Source organism: Eublepharis macularius, chromosome 1, assembly GCF_028583425.1.
Source record: "Eublepharis macularius isolate TG4126 chromosome 1, MPM_Emac_v1.0, whole genome shotgun sequence".
Classification (NCBI taxonomy): domain Eukaryota; kingdom Metazoa; phylum Chordata; class Lepidosauria; order Squamata; family Eublepharidae; genus Eublepharis; species Eublepharis macularius.
Window position 1 is genome coordinate 180,470,733 of NC_072790.1, and position 22,955 is coordinate 180,493,687.

The following is a 22,955-nucleotide window of genomic DNA, read 5'->3' on the forward strand; positions in this document are numbered from 1 at the left end:
TTAAGACTAACCAATTTTATTATAGCATAAGCTTTCGAGAATCAAGTTCTCTTCATCAGATGCCTGATCAGGCATCTGATGAAGAGAACTTGATTCTCGAAAGCTTATGCTATAATAAAATTGGTTAGTCTTAAAGGTGCTACTGGACTCTTTTTGATTTTGCTACTACAGACTAACACGGCTAACTCCTCTGGATCTAATTTCTAGTTGTGTCCCCCAGATGGCGCAGTACCTCAACTTTCTCCAGGGAACCAACCAAGAGCACCAGCTTGCGCTCGACGACTTCTCAGCCAACTGAGCAGTTCCCTGGCTATTGAACGTCGATTCCGCCTTCCAAAATGGCGCCTCCCTGCTTAGCTTCGACTCTTCCGCGATAGCGTTTTCGCGTTGCCATAGAGATAGGAGCCGTCGCGTCAGACGCACAACCTGAATTCCAGTCAAAGCCATGATTTTCTCTGGCGGCGCTTGGGCGTTGCCAGTAGTTGGGAGATTTCCGGTTCCTGGTTGACTTCCTGAAAGACTGGCTTTTAAACACCAGCTGCGCCGTGAGGGGAGATGCTGCTGCTGTGATTCAGCTGCCTCTCTCTGCGGCGAAGGATAAATGCTTGGGAAGTATTAGCTCATCGGTTCTCACCTGATAGCTGGAAAGGCTGGAGCAAGTCAAGCTTAGTGTTAAATCGATTCGACGCAAAGCCCTTTTTTATTTTCATCGTCCTAAAATTAATGCAAGAAGGGGTGCCTTGCCCCCTCCCGCAAGCTTCATGCTAGTTTTCCAATAGTCTTTGCTCAGCAACCGACCTCAAGAAACGTGGAGACACTCAAGGGAGGAAGAAATTGTCATACATTCTGTTGATGGGACAACTCCATCCCCGTGGTGCACCGAGACCTTTTCTTGCTTTCTTTGTATAACGGGCAAGCGGTTAGCCAGGAATAAAGTGCTGCAGCCAATAAGCCGAGTAGCACTGCAGCCTGGAACCTTTCAAGAGCGACCTGAGTTAAACAGTTCTCAGCTTTCACCAAAGAAAAACACTCAGTAGCCCATCTTCCCCGCCTGCAAAAATGTTCAGCTGGTTGGGTACTGATGACAGACGAAGGAAAGACCCTGAAGTATTCCATACTGTGAGTGGGGGCCTTAAAAAACTCTACAAAACCAAGTTGCTCCCTCTGGAAGAATACTACAAATTCCATGAGTTTCATTCTCCTGCCCTTGAAGATGCTGACTTTGACAACAAGCCCATGGTCCTGCTTGTGGGACAGTATTCCACTGGGAAGACCACCTTCATAAGGTAACATCTGATTGTTCTTCTGTTTTTTGTCAGGGCAAAGAAGAATTTGGCCATGTTGGTACAAAAACTTATATGAAAACTGCATTAATCTAGGTTGGCATAATATGTCTATTTTAATTGTGTTATTCCCCGTCAGCACCCAAGTTTATGATTTCAAAGATAAAAACCCTGATTGTTAATCTTTTAGGCTCATGTTGTTCCAGTTATTGATTATTTCCCTAAATTGCTGGTTTACAGGAACTCTCTAGTGTCAGCAATGAGGCTTCTTAAATAGATTCAGAAGAAGCAAAGAGATGCAAAGTTCAGAAACTAATCTTGGAGGAAGGTTATAAAGATATTGACATTGGAGAGCAAGTCATGGTGATCTTTTTCCTGTTAGAAAACAAGCATTATTCAGCTTCTGTGCTCTTTGTAGAATATATAAACATGTGGAAAAACATGAGGCTACAGAAGTCTGAGAGCACACATTGCGCTCAGTGGTGAAGGTGAGCATGAATGGGCAAGTATGAAATACCAGCTAAATGTTTGGTTGGTATCTGTTACTGAACTTAAAAGTACTAGTGAAAGATTATAGGAGTTCTAGCAAGATACATAACCAAAATTTCAGTGGAGAGTCTCAGAGTTGGTCTGCTGTTCACGCAGAACATGCGAGTCTCTGTATGAGAGGGCAGTCTAGGGTTGCCAGCATCCAGGTGGTAGCTGGAGATCTCCCGGAATTGCAACTGTTTTCCAAGCAGCAGAGATCAGTTCCCCTAGAGAAAATAGCTGCTATGAAAGGAGACCTCTATGGCATTATCCCCCACTGAGGCCCCTCCCCAAACACTGCCCTCTCTGAGCTCCACCTCCCAAATCTCCAGGAATTTCCCAACCTGGACCTGGCAACCCTACAGTGAGCCACAATAGTTGAGAACACCTTGCCCACAAGGTAATTCTAAAAAGTCTGGAGCACTTCAGTTAGAAAAAAACATGACAGGGGAGTACATGATAGAGGATTATAAAATCATACATAGAATTTAAAAAGTAGATAACAAGAACTTTTTTTTCCTCTCCCAAAATACTGGAACTTGAGAATACTCACTGAAGTTGATGGGCTATAAATTTAGGACAAAGGAAGTACTTTTCCACTCAACAGATTACATTTTAGGGTTCACTGCAAGTGGATGCAGTGATGGCCATGAGCGTGGATGGCTTTAAAAAAGGTTGACAGGCTAATGGAGTGTAGATCATCAGTGATCATTAGCCATGCTGACTAAAGGAAACCTCCATATGCCAGTGCTAGTAGGCAACATAAGGGGAAAATGTTTGTCTCTGTGTCCTGTTTGGCTCACCACTGTGTGAAATACGTAGCTGGACTATTGTTGTGATGAAAACTCTTATGTTCTTTTGAAATGTTGGCGAGTGCTGATGTAATGAGAGGCTGATGATAAACTAAATCTTCAAAACCTGAAAAATATGTTGGAAACACTTAGGTAGGTACCTAATGGCTGTATGTTGAGCAATGTGGTAGGAGCACCTAGAGATATCAAATAACTTCTAGGCTTTAGCTGAGTTGGCTCTTGTAATTTGAATGCTGGATCCTAAGGTTTTGAAAGGTTCAACTTTACTTAGGGAAGGAAGTGTTTTCAAAAACACAGGTTGCATCATCTACATGCAAGTATTAGTTATATTTGCTATACTAGCAAGTAGGCCTGCCTGGGACAGGGGATCCCCTGCTCCCACCTCCTCCCCCCCACCCCACTTACCTGGCCAGCGGGGAGGCATGTCCCCTGGGGCACACCCCCCCCCGGCAGTGTGGCACACCCTTAGGCAGTGCGGCGCACTCCTGCACCCTGCAGCGGGCCTGTTTCAGGCCGAATCGGGCCCCGGGGGGACAATTTAGCCCTTTGGCGAGTGCAGAGTGCTCCTGGGCCTCCCTTTGACCCGTGTGATGATGTCACTTCTGGGAAGTGACATCATCATGCCAAGCAGAAGCATGCACATGTGAGAAGAACTCACAGGAAGGAGGGAAGGTAAGAGTCAGCTGAGCAGCGCGGAGAGCAATCTAAACTCGCCTTTGTCTGGAGATCAGGGGGCGGGGCCACCAGCCATGTGACCATTTTCTCTGAGGGCAACCCACTGAGTTCCACCCTCTTTTCCCAGAAAAAAAGCCCTGCTTGTGAGTGATTTCCATATCTGTTTAAAAGCCCTATAGAGAATCATCTGTAACACTTGTATACCTATTTCACCCTGATATGGCTCACCAACATAGCAAACTTGTACCTGCAGGATACCATGAGTGGGCTTACATGACTGAATACTACTTGTTTAAAAAAAAAATCTCTACAGAGAAAAATAGATGCTGGGGTCAAGTGTTCTAGCCATAATGTCTCCCCAAGATCCCAGTTTTCAATATGGAATAATCTTCTTGGGTGGTAAAGTATCCAGTTATGATCCCGTCCTGCTGTCTGAAGTGGTATGTATAGCTGAGAAACATGTTGTACTGCCTCTCTGAAAAGTAGGCCTCAGTCAGATTTGATTGCAAAACTATTTCAGATCTGCCACTTCAAAACTTTCAGTAAGGTTAAATGAAATTCCCTTCCTAGATAGTACTTGTGTTGTATATGCCATCGGTTTTCCTGAATATTGAAGAGTCTCTCTCAGCACAGACAGATGTAACATCATAGAAGAGGAAGTAAGAAGAAAGCTTTCATTTAAACATGATGTGGTGTAACCACTGTAGCACCGGTAGTTGTTGCACTGTAGTGCTAACATTGCACATGTTTAAACCTGGAACACTCTGTTTGCAGAGTGGTCAAGGCACTGGGTGCATGCAAAGTTGCATGGATAAAGTTCTTCTGTACTACCAGCCTTTCAGTTAAATTGGGCCTAAGCAGAGCGTAGCAGCTGCATCTGTACTGAGATGTAACAGCCAAGTTTACATGTTCAAATGTCCATGGCTTTTGTGTTGTGTGGTAGAGCTACTGGAAAATGCTCTTATGCTTTGCTGCCCTTTTATACATTTTGCAAGCATTTTCTGTATTTTGGTGTTGCTTCTTCAGCAGCGGCACACAGTGGAAGTGTGGGGTGTCTGAGTGCCTTATGACCTACTGAAGCATGCACCCATTAGTTGGAGGGGGCTGAAGCAAGGTTAGGAAGCATATATATCAGCACGACACAGTAAAAGCTATGCGACTACTGGGAAAGAAGCTTCAAACTTCTTAAGATTCACAGGATGTGTGTACATGCCTGCTGTCTTTCACTCTAACAATTGAAGAATGAAAATCATATATAAAATAGCAGCAAATAACCAAGTATATAATGAATAAAGTGGTCCTTCCACCCTCTCCCCTAAACTACTGGTTTAATTTCTGAAAATAGAGCAGCAGAAGCCCCCCCCCCCCCAGTCACTAGGCTGATTTTATTTTTCTGTGTCCAAAGGACAGTGATGAATATGGGCATGATAGAGAACTGGGTTCAAATATCTGGGCGTGAAACCCACTACGTACTTTTAGGTGAGATGTGTGTTTACATATCAGTGCTTCTCTGTTTTATAGACTGAGTGCATTATATGGAACTGTAGAAGCTTTTTATAAGTAAGCCCCATTTTATGGCATGAAAGTACTGGTCTCTATTCCATCACCAAGCACTGGTATCATAATTGCACTAACTAGTAGCATAACATCATCATCTTTCAGGTAATCTCTTTTGTTGTGCCCTTCTGTTATTCTCTGCAGACGTTCCAGCTCTCAAAAGAGTTGGAATCTACCTGAGAGAAGAATAGCAGGCCTTTAGGATTAAAAGGGGTCGATAGAACTCCCATGGTTGGTAGCTGAAGCTAATTCATCTAGGATTAACAACATCAAAAGTATTTTATGCAAGCTTATAGGTCTTGTGACTGTACTTCAGGTATCTTTTTCATTGTGTTCTCGTTCAATACTAAATACACTTGCCAAGAGACAATGGTGTCTTTAAAGCTTTGTTAGCATTTTGCCTTAGTATGTTATGCAGGGCTTAAAAGAAAAGAGACTCCATACTTGTGTTTCTACAAAGCACTGCGTATATCAGCGATGTAAGAAAGAATCAGGGGCTTGTGGAGATTATTGTAGAGCGATAGATTTTAGACACAGTATTGATGACGCTGCAGGCCTTAGACCACTTCTTTAAGTAGATCTGAAAGTTATTCAGTGAAGAACTTTGATCAGCTCATCAGTCTTTCTTTCTGAAAGCTTGAGGGAATCTGGGTTATATCAAGGTTAAATTAAATTTTGTCTCAGCAAAGTTATTGGGACTGTTGGGATAAAGAAAAGGTTACAGAGACATAGCAGGGAACCCTGGCTTTTAGTGTTCCTGGACACTTTGAAAGTGAAAAGAAAGGAGGCCCACTGTGTTTAAGGTCAGTGAAGCAAGGCTGAAGTATGCCTTTCTGGCTCCAGGGAAATCCAGCTGTGCTTTCTTTCGACTTAGGAAACAGTCTCACTCTGTCAACCCTGGGGATACTCCTTTGAACAACTGACTGAAGCGTTTCTTTCCTTCTTACCATGGACTCCTTCCTTTACTGCATGCTGTCTTATCAGAGTTCCATTGTGTGCGGAGTCGCTGCAGGGAGCTTATACATTCTTCTGCTTGAAGTCAAGATGCCATCTCCTCCTAGTCATGAACTGCATTGCCATTTGCCACGATGAATGGGATTCCACTGTAATCTTGTATATTAGCATGATCGTCATTTCATGTTACTTGCAAGGAGCGTGGGAAGCAGAATTACAATTATAACTGGCTAATGTACAATAGCCGCTGCTTAGAATGACTCTGGCTTGAGTCCATCTAACCTGTTAATAATAAAATAAACACAAACTGGCTAGAGTAGTGTTGGCTGCCAGTTTAGGCTGCTCTGATCCCAGTCACCCAACTTTTGCTTGCTTTCATTCCTTGCATCATCTTTCTCGGGTCATTTCGTAGAAAAAGAACTGCAGGAACTCATTAGCATAACTCATTAGCATACCTTATTAGCATATGCCACACCCCTTGCCATCACCAGAAGTGTGCATTGGCATAACTGATTTGCATATGCCACACCCCCTGACATCACTGGGGGAGGCTTTATCACCCTCCAGAGTCCCCTTTTTCTCCCTCCAGAGGAATACAGATAACAATCAAAAGATGACAAAAAAATAACCTCAGAGGAAAAAAGTCACTACACAGTGTAGTACATACTAAGGAACAACCCTGTCCTTGCAGTGGCAAAGATCATACTGAGGGAGAGGTCCCTTCAGTGGGCTTAGACTACAGTAACTCTGGTTAAAATTGCACTGTAAGTCACTTAACTCTACAGTTCTCTCTAAGTGGCCACCTTGTGCACTTGCTAGGCCAGCACAGAGCTTTCAAACACAGTTCAGACCTCAACTGCATCTCCTGGGCATCTCAAGAAGGAAAATGGCACACTAGGCAGATAACCGAAGCAGTAGAGCTGAGCCTCAGATGAAATGAATTCGAGATCTGTGGATATTTATATTCATGAACTGTGGATTGTTTTCTCTCTATATACCACCCCCCCCCTCTCTCTCCAGTCCATACACACACACACTTTCTCTCTCTCCCTCTACCCCCCCCCACTCCTCTCTCTCCCCTTCCCGTCCACACACTCTCTCATACACACTCAGGAGTCACAAATGAAAATAAAGCAAGTGAAATCAAAGCAGGTTACCCTCCTTTACACCAGCAGCAAAGCTTGCAGGCAGGCAATCACTCACTCAAGTGTCACGAATGAAAGTAAAGCAAGTGAAATCAAAGCAGCTTACCCTCCTTCACACTAGCAGCCCGGCTTGCAAGCAGGCAGCCACTCACTCACTCTCTCACTCACGAGTCACGAATGAAACTAAAGCAAGTGAAATCAAAGCAGATTGTCCTCCTTTACACCAGCAGCCTGGCTTGCAGACAGGCAGGCAGTCTCTCACTCTCACTCTCACTCACTCACTCAGGAGTCATGAATGAAAGTAAAGCAAGTGAAATCAAAGCAGCTTGCCCTCCTTTACAAAGATAGCCCCAGCAGCCTGGCTGCTGTCTCCACTTCCTGCTGCTAAAGAGATGGGCAGCAGGGAGGCAGCGCTGAGGAAAAGGAATCACATGGGCAGGGCCAAAACCCATGTGATCTCTTTTCAGAGCTACCGGAACACCATTCTGGCATGTTCCGTCTCCAAATGAGCCCTGGTCTTTCTGTTCCCAATGTTCCACACCACACCAGGCTTTGCATTGGATATTTCTTTCTCAATTCTTTCAGCAGACTCCCAATAACTTACAATGTTCTGTGCAAACACCATTTACACTGAAATCTTTACCATCAGTGGCATAGTGTGTGGGGGATAAGAGGGGCAGTTGCATAATTTTTAGGGGACGCCGCATTGAGGAGAGCCTGCGCGCCGTCCATGGGAGGCCTCACACAGCACCCTGGCTGCCTGCTGCGCCAATGGAGCAGCCGGCTCGCTGGGTGCTGAGCTGGCCATTCTGCAGCCGAAGAGCACACCGAGCTGGTAGCAGCACTGTGGGCGGCTACCACAGAGGGCTGCATGGTCAGGGGCGGTGAGGCCAGCAGCCCGAATCACGGAAGCTCTCCCAGGGGGCAGCCACACCCTGCACAATGACATCACTTCCCAAAAGTGAAATCATCGCACAGTCCTGGGAGCACGCGCACACAAAGCGTGCACATGTGTGTGATGCCAGGGGTGCCACCTCCTGCCAGGAGTTGCCCTGAGCGCTGCCAAGCCACGCTACGCCACTGTGTACCATCAGGTACAACTGCAGGAGGGAAAGGATGAGTCCCTGTTGCTGGCTGTTTTTCATTGCGGCTCACATCAGAAACAATCCATTATAACAGTTAAATCTGTGGTGTAGATATAGGCCCTCAGTCTGAGAAGGATCTACTTGTAGAGAATTTAGTTGTCTAGTCCCTCATCTATGTAAATGTATATGATGACAAAACATGCATTTGAGTGGGCCGAAGAAAACAAATGTGTCCATGGGGATCCGAAGAACAGTGGTGGATTTCTGGAAGTGATGTCATCGTGCCCAGCAGCAGACATGCTCCCACCAGGCATGATGATGTCATTCCTGGAACTGAAGTCATAATGCCGGTGGGGAGCATGCCCACTGCATGCTGGCCCAGGAGGCTTCTTGCCTCCCGGGCCCATTCCTTGTGGTCTTTTCCCCTGTCAGCCAGGTGAATGGCGGCAGTGGAGGGCAGCAGAGGCTGGGAGTGGAGGATTCCCTGCCCCAACTGGGGGACTGGCAGTGCTAAATGTAGGGCAAGCTTTCCCCCTAATAAAACCTATGGGCTGTGAATGGCCTCAGCCCCGGCACAAGCTGCAATCTTTAACTAAGACGTGGGATTGATAGCCATCAATTTCAGGTGCTTGCTTGTGGCTTGCTACCAACTCATAATTCCTTTTGTAGGAAAATTTAAGAGTCATATGTTGAGTCACTCCAGTTGCAGTCACCCAGGGCTTTTTCTAACGATCAAGGTATTGGAGTCTGTGATATAGGATGCTGGTCGGCAACACTTCCTTGGCAAGTAGCCCATCCGTAAAAGTAACTGCCATTTCTGCCTTCTTTTCCAGTCTTTCTCTTGCCTGTTTTAGGCAGCATGAAGACTGGGATGAATAGGCAAAAATCTTTCTCCGTCCTTCCTGTAGTAATATGTGAAAAGGAGAGGCTGGAGTCAGTTTTGCATTGACAAGAAGGTTTGGCCCGGTACTACTAAAACTTGATGGTGCTAAACCTTTTTGACTTGATAGAGAAACCTAGTAACTTTTCCTCTTGCTAACTTGAGTACATAGTCCTTTGCTGTTTTTCATTATTATTGTATAGTTCAGTATATTAGCTTGCTGAAAGAAGCAAAACTAGACTGAAAGCAGACAGTATAGGGCCTTCTGCATACTTGAGAGGCTTCCCAGAGTATGTAAAATGTTTTACAAACTAAAACAAAAAAAAGCACACCTCTAATTTTTGCACATGTTAAAGCTCATCTCTAGAAATGGAAACAACTAAAAGCTCTGACTGCAATAAGCCAGTTGAGGTATCCCAGTATCTCCCAATTTCCACTCCAGGGCTACTGAAAAGCCATTTAATTTTGAGAGGAGACAACAGAAGAGTCAGTTGCATTGAAGGCAGCATCATGAAAAGAGCAGGCAGGCATAACCGTATGCTTCTGCTGATGATCTCTAGCTTGTGAAGCACATGGAAGTCAGTTACTCCAAACACAGCTTTTGAACTGTGGACACTTGAAGAAGTGAAGCAATTCACAAATACAGCAGATAAATAAGATGAGGATGACCAAATTTGCCACAAAAGGAACAAGGAGGTGAAAAGGGGAATTCTTCCAGACAGTATGTGGAAAATGATGGTTGTTGGGGGTTTTCCGGGCTGTATTGCCGTGGTCTTGGCATTGTAGTTCCTGACGTTTCGCCAGCAGCTGTGGCTGGCATCTTCAGAGGTGTAGCACCAAAAGAGATCAGGAACTACAATGCCAAGACCACGGCAATACAGCCCGGAAAACCCCCAACAACCATCGTTCTCCGGCCGTGAAAGCCTTCGACAATACACAGTATGTGGAAACTTAGGCTGGGGGCTGGATACACATCTTCCTCCCTCTCTTGGTCAGGTAGGAGTTTACTGTATAGCAACAGCCCAGACTGTTGCATATAGAATGATGGATATAGGGTAGAACATCCCCTTCTCACAGTCTACTCCTCAGGTTGGGAATGACCACTACTTCCTTCCCCTAACTTTAACTCTGTGTAAGAAAGGAGGCTGAAACTCCCACGAGTCCTTGCATGTCCCGGATTTAATAACAACAACAACAACATTCGCTTTATATACCGTCCTTCAGGATGACTTAACATCCACTCAGAGTGGTTTACAAAGTATGTTATTAATATCCCCACAACAAAACACCCTGTGAGGTGGGTGGGGCTGAGAGAGCTCCTAGAGCTGTGACTGACCCAAGGTCACCCAGCTGGCTTCAAGGGGAGAAGTGGGGAATCAAACCTGGCTCTCCAGATTAGAGTCCCACGCTCTTAACCGCTACACCAAACTGGCTCTCTTGAATTCTAGATTCCTTCAGTCACTGCCATGTTTGATTTTGTGGCATTTTAAAAATCAGGTGCAAGATATGATTTTTTAAAAATCCTTCAAAATCCTTTTTCATGCTCCATCTAATTAAAAAAACCCTGAAGCTTGTCACATCTGATATCTTAATGATGTCACAGGTTCTAAAATCTGAATCCAAATTTTGTTCAACTGTCTGGTTGTCTCCTTATCAAAGTTTTTAATGTACTGCACTACTTGACTTGTACCACGTGGTCTTAATTTCATTTATCATTTGCCTGCATGGGCTATCCAATTTTTAAAAAATATCGATTGACTAAGCTCTTCTAAAAGGCTTGATTGAACTCTTCTAAAAGGTTGACTGAGACTCTTCTGTTGGAAGATAGGCCTTTGTATCTTCTGAGCTGGCTGCCTTCTGGTCCTTGGTATCCCAGTCCGCTTGTTCCTACTCTTGGCAGGCCAGGTCCTGCTGCTTACCACTGTTTCCCTCTGGTACTTCAAAAGCTGGTGGGAGAAAAATGGGGAGATTGGTATCCTACCAGAGAGCCACATCTCTTCTGGAGAAAACCAGAAATGACTTCATTACATTCAGAGCGATTCTCTAGGATTCCTAGAATCCTTCAGTACCCCTTATGTAACGATGTCACTTTCAGCTTTTGCCAGGAGTGACATCACAAAGCTGGAAGTGACGTTGCCTTCTTGGATGATGTTAGAGTGGCTGTCCCTGCCCCTCCCTCCATTTCTCTTCGGTAGCCATATCCTACTCAACTAAACTATTTTACGGTAGGGATAGGATCAACCATAACAATTTGGTTACCAGATACCAAACAAAGTTTGTCTAAACTATTATTGCATCAGCTAAACTTAAGAATGTGGGTCTCCAGTAGGGTTACCAACCACCATTTGGGACCTGGAGTTATCCCAGAACTACAGATCAGCTCTTCTGGGGGAAATGATGGCTTTGGAGGGTGCGCTTTATGGCATCGCAGTCCTGCTGAGCTCCCTCCCCTTTCCTACCACTGCCTCCAAATCTCGAGGAATTTCCCAACCTGATGTTTGGAATCATAGCTCTGGGACTTTTGCAGCTTTGTTTTCCAAAGGTTCCTCTCCCAGAGTATTAGTGACCCTTTATCTTATTTTTTAATTTCCCCCCACCGTTCTGCAAAGCAGGACCCAAGTGACTTAGTAAAAGAATTTTTAAAGAACTCTCCCATACAACAAACAGCACCAAATATCTTACATGGCATGGATCAAGTGAACCTGTCATTCATCTAGATAAAAGTTCATTCAGGGGCCCACAGGTAGGGTTGCCAACCTCCAAATGGATCCTGAAGATTTCCTCGAATTACAACTGATCTCCAGACAGTAGAGATCAGTTTCCCTGGAAAAAATGGCTGCATCAGAGGGTCAACTCTATGACCCTCCCAGGAATTTATCAACTTGGAGTTGGCAACTCTTGCCCCAGGCATAGAGGAAGGTGGAGCTGAGCAACTGGCATCCCGTGGGCCTGGCTGGAATGTTCTTTGCCCTGTTTCTCTTTTATGAAGTGCTTGTTCCCAGGCACTGGACACTGAAGCCAGGAAAGAAATTTGTTCTTTTCTGGTGGTGTATGCTGATGGGAAAACCTGGTAGCTGTAATGAATGTGCAGCTCTTTGACTGAATACTAGAAAACTTTTCAGAAAGGTCTTTAAAAGCTGCCTGTGCAAAGGTCAGCAGTCTCTTATCAGTATAATGAGTACCTCTTGAAAAACTAGAATATTCATTGGGTTTTGTGATGCTGTCATGCTAGCCACTTTATCTGACTGAGCCAGGACTCGGCTTGGGTTCCTGGGTATATATTACGTGTCTGTGCTGACTTCCAGTTCTAGTCACACAACTCAGGATGTTGATTGCGTGGACTATACATAGCCATTTTCATACCTTTTTGTTTAATACAGCAAGCTATGTGACTTCCTTCAAAGTAAACTTACTCAAGCATTCCAGCATATCAGGATGAGTGCCTGTATGGGAAGCAAAACAGTGGGATGGGGCGGGGGATGAGGCTGTTTGTTTTTCCCAGTCCCAGGAGATCTCCTTGTTCCTTGAATGGAAGTAGAAAGTGCCGTCATATCACAACCAACTTGTGGTGATCCTGTAGAGTCTTCAAGGCAAGAGATGGTTCATCATTGCCTGCCTTTGCATAGTCACCCTGGATTTCCTTGGTGGTCTCCGACCCTGCTTAATGTCCGTAATCTGAGGCCAGCCAGAGCCATCCAGGTCAGGATGTTTCTTGAATAAATGCCCTTTTTATAAAATAGGATATATGCTCACACAGATTTAAATTTTTTGATATGAAAATATCTGGAAAGAATAGATTCCCCACCTTAAACTTTGGGAATCACTGTCTTTGTCAGTTCGCACTGTCTGTTATATTGGAAATGCCCTAAATGGTCTGGGCCCTTATAGCACTGACTGGAGAGGGTAGGCTGGCTCCTTCCTACTTCCCCTGTGTTGGGAGTTGGGACAGTTTTCACATGGTGGGAGCCAACATGGTACTCTTCATGATTCTTTAGAGAAAAGAGGCTGGAAAAGATTGCACATCTAGGATTGTTTACAAGCTTCTTCAATGTTCATAACAGGAAATGGTTTTCAACTGTGTACCAAAGACTTGCAGCTAGACAGAGCATGCCACATCCCTTGTGCTTTATGTTTTTTCTTAGGTACCTTCTTGAACAAGATTTCCCTGGCATGAGGATTGGGCCGGAGCCTACAACTGATTCCTTCATTGCAGTGATGCAAGGGGATGTGGAGGGCATCATTCCCGGAAATGCACTGGTAGTGGATCCTAAAAAACCTTTCAGGAAACTCAATGCCTTTGGCAATGCCTTCTTGAACAGGTCAGTATGGAGCTCCCTGATACAAAGCTACTTTGAAATGCAACCAGGTCCTTGAGTTAGAACCAGAGAAAACCTTGTGTTCAGGGAAAAACCAAATCCTGCAGTAAGAGTATCCTGATTTACTCTACTTCCAAGCACTTGATGAAAGTTGCAAAGCCATTGTTTCCTCTTCTGATACTTAATGTGATTTGCAAATAATTAAAATATAAAATAAAATACTTGTGGGCAGTTAGGTGGTAGTGGACAAGTGGCCATGGTGGAGACTGGCCTATTGTTTCTGAGTTGTATTAATCTCTTCTCCCACCAGCCTTCCCCAGTCTTATAGCTTGTATGATTCTGGATTCATGAATGATTCATGAAACTGGATCTTCATGATCAGAAGAGATAATTTTTTTTATTCCACATAAAAGATAAATACTTATTTGCTCTTCATATTTGAGCTGTTGCAATCCTATCAAAGCCCTAAACGTAGTGGCAAGCCTGGAATGATAAAAATTTGAGGTGTCTTTTAAAAGCTCATGAAAGCAGCACTGAAATGTCAGAGCACCCAATAAAGCTTGTTCATGGGTAGGGAGGGTGCCCAGCCATACAGCATGTGCTCCATCTGTGTTTGTCCTGTCACTTTCCCCTCCCGTCTTTGCTGAGGTAAAAAGCCACAGCGCTCTTCAGAGGAAGCTGCTGAGAGTTGACCCTCTATGCAAAGCAGTGGCATGTTGTAGCCCCTCTGTCTTCCACTTTTGAGCATCTTCTCATTTCTTCTCTCTTGGAAGAGATTGGGCTTGTAAGGGACAATGGCCTTCTCAACAATATTTATTTGTTTTCTTTATTTATTTAAAACATTTATATGCTGCCTTTCCACCCAAAACAGGATCCCCAAGGCAGCAAACAAACACTAAAACATTTAAAATATTAAAAACACCATTTAAAATGTATATGTAAATATAATAAAATACATAGAGATGTATAAACAAATATACACACAAACCTGGGACAAGGGCCAATAAGAAATTACTAAGGGGTGCACCAAACAAAACAGAGGGAAACTGGTGAATATCCCTGAGGAGAGAGTTTCAGAGTTTTGATGCCATGAACGAGAAGGCCTTTTCTTGGGTTGCCACCCATCTGGCCTCAGATGGCAGGGGCACCTGAAGCAAGGGCTCAAAAGATAACTGAAGTGGACGGGTAGGTTGATATGGAAAAGGGCAGTCCTCAGCCAGTAGCTGAGATGCTTGTAGGAATACAGATTCTGATGGTACATGGGAGCAAGAGGTTTAGATGGGCTGTCCTAAAGCTGAGTCTCGGTGAAGGGATGGATGAGCTATGGCTCATAGTATAGATTTGGTGGCTATGGCAACAGACCGAGAATAAGGATCTATTTCTCCAGGGTGGCAGCAGCATTTAGCCCAACTAATGAACTTAGACCCAGTTGGCACCAAGAGAGAAAGACTAAGGGGACAAAATTCCAAAGGCTGTAGTCTTTCCTCCCCCTGGAACCCATGGAACCAAACAAATAACACGATTTATTTTCATATACTGGTTGGTGTAGATAGTATGAGGGTGCTGAGGGGGAGTCCTTGTCTGGGGGCTTATAGTAACCCTTAGCTGCCTTGTCTAGAACAAAAAGGTATTAAAGTTCTGTTTCATTGTCAGTTTGCTGTCTCTGTTAGTGATTAAAAATAAACATAGTTTCCTATTTTTTAATGTATGCCTAAGATACCAGAAGAGAGCAAAGTAAAATGCATTCTGTGCCTTTCTCTTTGTTCTTGGTGTTTCTGTGCAATATGCCCCCAGTCTCTTTAAACTGATGTGAGGCTTAGCTGTCTACCAAGCCACACACACAAAACATCATCCTACCTACAGAATCCAGGTGGCTGTTGGTTCTTGCAGGTTGTGTGAGACAGAAAATAGTTTACTGAACAATAACTGGAAATCATTCCTACATGGGAGCTAAGGGAAAGCAAAGCCCTCCAGGCATACTATCCATTCTGACCTAAGGGGAATTTCCTTCCTCACCCCAAATATTTTCTGACAGCCATATAATTCTGTGAAGTGGTTTTAGCTACATTATGAGTCATGATGACCAAAATGTATGTATGAGGGCAAACAGGAAAAAGCTGGCAGGGAATAGATCCCAAATAATATGAGGGGGATTTCCAGTTCTGAAATGTATGTAATGCAGAGTAAGAAGCCGTATCAAAAACAGTCCATTCTACTCCACCCTCAGAATCTAATGAACATAATGTTCATGAAATTTCATGTCCCTGCTTGTCAGACAAAAATAATAGAAGGGAGGACATAATCAGCAATTGCAGCATGTAGCGGTAACTGCTGTCAAGTGACTTCCTCCATTCACCATTCCTGTTTCATTCCTTTCCTACCCTCGTGGCTCAGCCACAGCAATCTTCCCACTTCCTGTTTCCCCTTGGGTTGGACCTGAGAGTTCTGGTTACTTAGCTGTTTGCCCACCTCAGAAGCACCCTAACAATGATCACTGTAATTATTTGACCTAGCTGAATCTGTAGAGGCGGTGCACAAGCTGTTCAGTTGGGGCTGTAGAAATATGGGTGGTGCATGCAAGAATAGTTCAGCTGTCTGTTGTTTCAGATGAATGAAGGTTAATACACTGCCTTCATTGAGGATGCAGAGCTGGGAAGTTGGCTTGCTTAGCATACCAAGTTTGCTTGATCCAAGTAACTAGGCATTAGTAGCAGAAGGGCAAGATTGATTCTCCACTGAGTGCTGCATTAGAAATGCAGCAAATGGTAAAAACAATATATATTTACCTCTGTAATTTTCATTTTAACATTACAGAAGGTTGGGGTGGGTGGGAGGGATTAAGAGCAAGAATGAAGTATTTGTAAGACAAGCATCTCAACTGCTCATTTTTCCAGGAATTACAAGCTTGATCTTGCCAGCTTCAAATTTGATTTAACAGAATCACGTTGAGAGCAAATAAGTCCAAAATCTTGTGATGCTGACTACAATATATTTGGTGATGTTATAAAGCTGATCTGAATGTTTAGCTCTGTCTGCTGTTGCATTTTCAGCTCTAACCCCTTTCCCATAATAATGAGAGAGAGCTGCTAATAAAATTTTAAAGTTGACACACTCCATTCTAATGAGAGCCTTTGTCCATGCCCTATTACTTTCTCCTGATGGAGAAGTTGCCTAGGTGGAAATGATACAGAACAGCTTCAACTTCACCATCATTTAGAACTTTACAGGCTTGGTGGCGGTGGCAGAATACCTTTTTTGTAGATGTTTCCTTTTATTTCTGAGGCACACTCAGTTAAAACCCAGTTATGCATCTTTCAACATGTACAGGTATTCTGATTTGAGGTTGTCTTTGGAAGAATTGCTGGAAGGTGTGCACGGTCAGAAAGCAAAGCTGCCTACGTGGCTACTTACAGGCATATTATTAGATTTGTCTCCGCATAGATGAAGCCTTATCTATACAACCACCTTCTATAGTATACCCAGTATAATTTGGGGGGTGTTAATTGTTCCATCCAGGATTATTCTGGTTAGGCAGAGGTAACATTTAAGCAATACTCCTGCTCATTTTAAAGTTTGTGTTTTTGGGGTGCCCTTTTCAGGCAATGTACAGGGAGATGTGTGTTTTGCTTTTTAACTCAGAGCCAAATCTGCCTTTTGATTTCTCTGGCATTTAATTAGCACTGTGCCTTTTCTCAGATGTTAACTGGCTGAGTGAGTGGAGAGGTCAGGTTCCTGCAGGGCAATGCTTAAAAGTAGGAAAAACAAATACACTTGCAGAGAAACCTAAAGTAGCACATGGAGGGAAAATATCCTACAACGGGCTTCATTGTTTTTTAGAAATGGACTGGTTATGATGACTTTTCAGCAGAAGGCCTACATTTAATTTACTTAAACAATTCAGTAATTGTATTGTCGAAGGCTTTCACGGCCGGAGAACGATGGTTGTTGGGGGTTTTCCGGGCTGTATTGCCGTGGTCTTGGCATTGTAGTTCCTGACGTTTCGCCAGCAGCTGTGGCTGGCATCTTCAGAGGTGTAGCACCAAAAGACAGAGATCTCTCAGTGTCACAGTGTGGAAAAGATGTAGGTCCTTTGTATCTACTCAGGAGGGGTGGGGTTGAGCTGAGTCATTCTGTAAGAGTTTCCCAGGGTGTGGAATGCTAATGGCGGGAGGCTTCACTGTATCCTGAGGCGGTTCTTTTGCATATGGATTGGTGCTTGATGTGCTAATCTTCTCTGCAGGGCTATTGTCGGGTGTGGAGTGTTTTGTTGGCCTGGTGTTTTTCAGAACTGGAGCCCATACTCTGTTCATTCTTAAGGTTTCTTCTTTCCTGTTGAAGTTTTGCTTATGCTTGTGAATTTCAATGGCTTCCCTGTGCAGTCTGACAAAGTAGTTGGAAGTGTTGTCCAGTATTTTGGTGTCCTGGAATAAGATACTGTGCCCTGTTTGAGTTAGGCTATGTTCAGCCACTGCTGATTTTTCAGGCTGTCCAAGTCTGCAGTGTCTTTCATGTTCTTTTATTCTTGTCTGGATGCTACGCTTTGTGGTCCCGATGTAAACTTGTCCACAGCTGCAGGGTATACGGTATACTCCTGCAGAGGTGAGGGGGTCTCTGCTGTCTTTTGCTGATCGTAGCATCTGTTGTATTTTTCAGACCCACCCGAAAAATACAACAGATGCTACGATCAGCAAAAGACAGCAGAGACCCCCTCACCTCTGCAGGAGTATACCGTATACCCTGCAGCTGTGGACAAGTTTACATCGGGACCACAAAGCGTAGCATCCAGACAAGAATAAAAGAACATGAAAGACACTGCAGACTTGGACAGCCTGAAAAATCAGCAGTGGCTGAACATAGCCTAACTCAAACAGGGCACAGTATCTTATTCCAGGACACCAAAATACTGGACAACACTTCCAACTACTTTGTCAGACTGCACAGGGAAGCCATTGAAATTCACAAGCATAAGCAAAACTTCAACAGGAAAGAAGAAACCTTAAGAATGAACAGAGTATGGGCTCCAGTTCTGAAAAACACCAGGCCAACAAAACACTCCACACCCGACAATAGCCCTGCAGAGAAGATTAGCACATCAAGCACCAATCCATATGCAAAAGAACCGCCTCAGGATACAGTGAAGCCTCCCACCATTAGCATTCCACACCCTGGGAAACTCTTACAGAATGACTCAGCTCAACCCCACCCCTCCTGAGTAGATACAAAGGACCTACATCTTTTCCACACTGTGACACTGAGAGATCTCTGTCTTTTGGTGCTACACCTCTGAAGATGCCAGCCACAGCTGCTGGCGAAACGTCAGGAACTACAATGCCAAGACCACGGCAATACAGCCCGGAAAACCCCCAACAACCATCAATTCAGTAATTGTCATAATCTTTCCAAGACATCAGAACCCAATCAGTGATAGCATATTTGATGCATCAGGCTGATCTCAAAAGGGTAGGAGAGCTTTAGGGTGATCATTGTGAGGATAATAACACACTTTTTAAACCATTCTGAGTGGGTGTTAAGTTGTCCTCAAGGGTGATATATAAATCGAATGTTGTTGTTGTTACTGTCTAGTTTTTATGCATACACAGTACAGTACACATGCATCTCAGTACAGGTGACTGAACAGGTATTTCATCTGGTGTTTTGAGTTGGAAACATTTTAATTTGCCAAGATATTTTGTTGCTGATCTAAGAATAGCAGTTCTCAAGCAGAGAAACTTCAAAGGAAAATTATAGTGTAAGATTGCTGAAACAGTTTATTTACAATAAGAATTTGCAAATAATTTTTTTGCAAACTCAGATCAACACCCCCCCCCCCCCCCCGTTGAATCAGGACATTGGGTTTTTCTTGCACTAAAGATGCCAATTTCACACCCATTCTCTCTCAAGCTGATTACTACATGTATCATAGCTAGCTTCCTGGCACTGTAATTTGCAATACTCCTCCCACCCTCTACATGATTACAAAGACTTAACTTTTTCCACTTCGTGTGTCTGACGAAGGGAGTTCTGACTCAAAAGCTCATACCCTAGAAATCTCATTGGTGTCTATGGTGCTACTGGACCTGAATCTTGTTCTTCTATTACAGATCAACATTGCTACCCTCCTCTTACCTGTAATAACTTTTAGATTTATCTTACTATCCTTCCAGTTCAGTTCAGCCTTCTCATATTTGTGACATTCTATAAGCTGAATGGTATAGACTGAACTGTTTGGAAATACTTGCCTTGAGGCATGGACATATGCTGGTAGATGACCATCAGAATCTCTTCCAGCCCTTTATTTTAAAATGACACTAATATCACTGGATATTTTGTCAGTGAGTAGATGCATACACAGTACATTTTTGCAGGAAAAAGAAATTGTTTCTTCTAACATTCATTGTCAAGAACTATTGAATTTCTAAATGTATGGAACTCCTTAGGAATTGTTATATTTGGGGTTTTGTATGGTTGTTTTAAGTTAATGTGGAATGGGTTTTGTATGGTTATGTTTTAAGTTAATGTGGAATAAATTTATTACTAAATAAAAAAAATGAGTAGATGCACAAATATAATTAGAACAAAAGATGAAATGCTGGAATGTTTCTAGTATTTCATTTGCTCCAGTGATATACTGCATTGGAAAATATGCAACCACAAGCTTAGATCTTGAGTTCCGCATCTGATACTGAGATGTGCAAGTCTTTCACCTTGACAACATAGGGTATTTTATATCTGACATCTGACCAAACAAATCAAGAGAGCTATCAACTGTTCTGTTGGACTCCAGTGATAGTTGTCAGCTGCTAAATAGCCTTGTCAAATACAGAACTGACATGTCACCGGATGTCAAACAGTGGTTTCAAAGACTGTCTGGCAAACATTCAAGGTCTGAAACACTCAGCGGTTAGTTTTGAAGGTAACTGAGAAGAGGCATATACTACGCAAAATGCTACCCATGTTCCTCAGACATCACTTCACTGTAAGCAATTTTCTTGTGTTTTTTGTTCCCCTTAGATTTGTCTGTGCTCAACTGCCGAATCCAGTACTAGAGAGCATCAGCGTTATCGATACTCCAGGAATCCTTTCTGGGGAGAAACAAAGAATTAGCCGAGGTAAAGGGAAGGAAGCTTCTAATTATGGGGAAAGGGCACTTTTCTGGGTTTGGCTTAAGCCTATTTCAAACTTTATAAGCATGCAAGTCAATGGAGTATTGCTGACAGTATTCTTAGAATGGTATTGAATCAATGTGGGGTTTGCTTTGAATGACCTGTAGCGTTTTGTAATTGCTGTCAGAGGGGGATGACATGTCTGCATCTTGATCAAGTACAATTTAGAAGGAAGCACTGTATTGCTTCAAGCAGGTAGAATTTATGTCTGAATGCTCCCCAGTACAAAATGCCACCTACGAGGCTAAATAGTGTGCGAGTAAAGATTTCTTGTGTATCTAAGATGTTTTCAGCCCACCTTGCTCTGATAAGTGGAGGCAGGTTGTAGTGATAATTCAGAGTCAGTAAAACACAAGCCCTTTTAACCAAACTGCAAGATGAACCCAGCAAACTACAACTATCTTGGGAAAAATAAGCCATCCACTGCAAAAAGTCTTCCTGAACTACACTACTTTGTATTATTTCTGCCAGATTATCAAAGTGAGTGCCTTCCTGATATGCTGCATTTCAGTGGCCAAGCATTCTTTTTAAAATGTCCACTCCACCCCAAAATGATGAAGTGTGGCTTGTCTGCATGTATCAATTGCTTATTTCAGAAATGGCTGGCTGGGAACTGAAGCTGGGCAAAACGCCACATTGAGTTGATTTAGGTTGCATTGCTTGCTTCCATTTCTCTGTGTAGATCAACTTATTCCCCACAGGTGACTACATAAAAAAATAGCTGTAGTTGAGAGATGTAGCTAAGTAGCCTGCCCAGTTGAGTATCATCTCACACGCAGCATCTTGCTTGGCATAGTTACAGCTAGAGGTGGGCATGGTCTGGAAAACGGACCAAAAGTTTGCATGGTGCGGCCTGGTTCATGGTTCACAAACACACAGTTCATGGGACTCACCTTTTTCACAAATTTTGGTCCGTTTGGGCCGGTCCATGGTCTGTGAGTACAGACATCCTGGTGCCGATCTGTCAATTCCCTAAGCAATGGAGAAGACATCCACAGACCTTTTGCAGCCCTTAAAAACTTAATAGGCAGCTCTGCCTGCCAACCAGAGAGCTCCCATTCTGCTCTATGGAGCAAGGAGGAAGAATAAATTCTCTAGTCAACTGAGAGCCAAGCTACAAGTGACGCCTTACACAGGTTGGACACTTGTCAGCTTACCTCAAGTTTTGATGGGAAATGTAGGCGTCCTGGTTTTACAGCTTGGCTCTCCATTACAGCTGCAAGACCTGGATGCCTACATTTCCCATCAAAACTTGAGGGAAGCTGACAAGGGTCCAACCTGTGTCAGGCGTCACTTGTAGCTTGGCTCAGAGAGGTGGATGTTCTGCAGCCATGGCAATACCTTAGCCCTCAAAAACCTTATAGGCAGCTCTGCCTGCCAACCAGAGAGCTCCCATTCTGCTCTATGTGAGCAAGGAGCAAGAATGAATTCCCTAGGCAACAGCCGGGAAGGTGTCTGTGTGGTGAGTGAGGGGGTTCTTCCCCCACCCTTTTCTGTTTGATTTTGCCTCATTGCAACTTTTGGTGCTGCTAGCCAATGCAAGTCAATTGGCATTTGCGACTCCAGTATCTACTGGAAGTTTCCTGGTGGCGGCCGCTTTGGGGGTCTGTAACTCGAACGTCCGAAATGCAATCTTGACTGAACTTGGAGGGTGGCTGGAGGAGAGGCTGGTGAAGATTCTCTGTGAGTTTGGTCTCTCTGGGTGTGAAGGGACGGAGTCAGGGCTGCCGGACGTGACGGACCATGGACTGATGAACTGGTCCATGAACAGGGTTGGTCTGTGGAAAGTACATAGTCCGTGAAAGTACATAGTCCGTGAAAATGGACGGACTACGGGCTGGTGGTCCGTGGGGCTTTCCCAGTCCATGCCCACCTCTAGTCACATGGACATGTTGTCAGGCTTATATTATTACACTTAAACTTTATATTGCAGTTTAAACCTCACTAAACTTCTGGAAATGAAATCAAGTGATTAAATCCCATTAAATAGTTCACAGCAAACAGGATTTGCATCTTGATGCTAGGTCGTGATACAGAGTCAAAAGTGCAATGCTGTGCAGAATTAAAGAGGCAGTAGTCAAAAGTTTATGGTAGTGTCTGAACTTAGGTGGAATCTTGGAATAGCTTCCTCTGAAGATGTGATAGTTTAGGGAGTTAAGAGTTCCATACTAATATGCTAGATATACATGAAGAATTCTCAACATAATTTCTTCATTTAAAGAAAGTTGCTCAGAGCTAAAGTGCATAATTATGTAAAGACCATTTTTCTAAGTTTAGTGCCATGTGGAATAATAATTAGTGATAGGGGAGTTTGCGAAAACTGATTTTAAGGAATTTAAAGTTAACTCTAACAAATATCCATTCAACTAAAAGATTGAGACCTTTTCCATATGGGTTATTTGCCTCAGGGTCACTATTCTTAGGAAGCAAGGTTTTTTCCTGCTTCCCCACAGCATCATGGTACTTTCTGCACTTCCTGGGTTTCTCCAGCTTTTCTTTAATCTTTCCCAAATTGCTTTGCTGCAAAGTTTTGAGAAAGATCCTAGCAAAACTTGGA

The 22,955-nt window shown here is 43.7% G+C and overlaps 1 protein-coding gene across 1 annotated transcript in view; it reads left to right on the forward strand.

The window, feature by feature from the left end:
- The first annotated feature begins 469 nt into the window (after positions 1-469).
- The window catches only part of EHD3 (EH domain containing 3), a 38,025-nt gene continuing 15,539 nt past the window's right edge, over positions 470-22,955 (forward strand). The window contains exons 1-3 of the mRNA XM_054982160.1: positions 470-1,286; positions 13,062-13,238; positions 20,247-20,344. Coding sequence (XP_054838135.1) covers positions 1,060-1,286; positions 13,062-13,238; positions 20,247-20,344 — 502 coding nt within the window. The 5' untranslated portion in view covers positions 470-1,059. The remainder of the gene's footprint in view (positions 1,287-13,061; positions 13,239-20,246; positions 20,345-22,955) is intronic.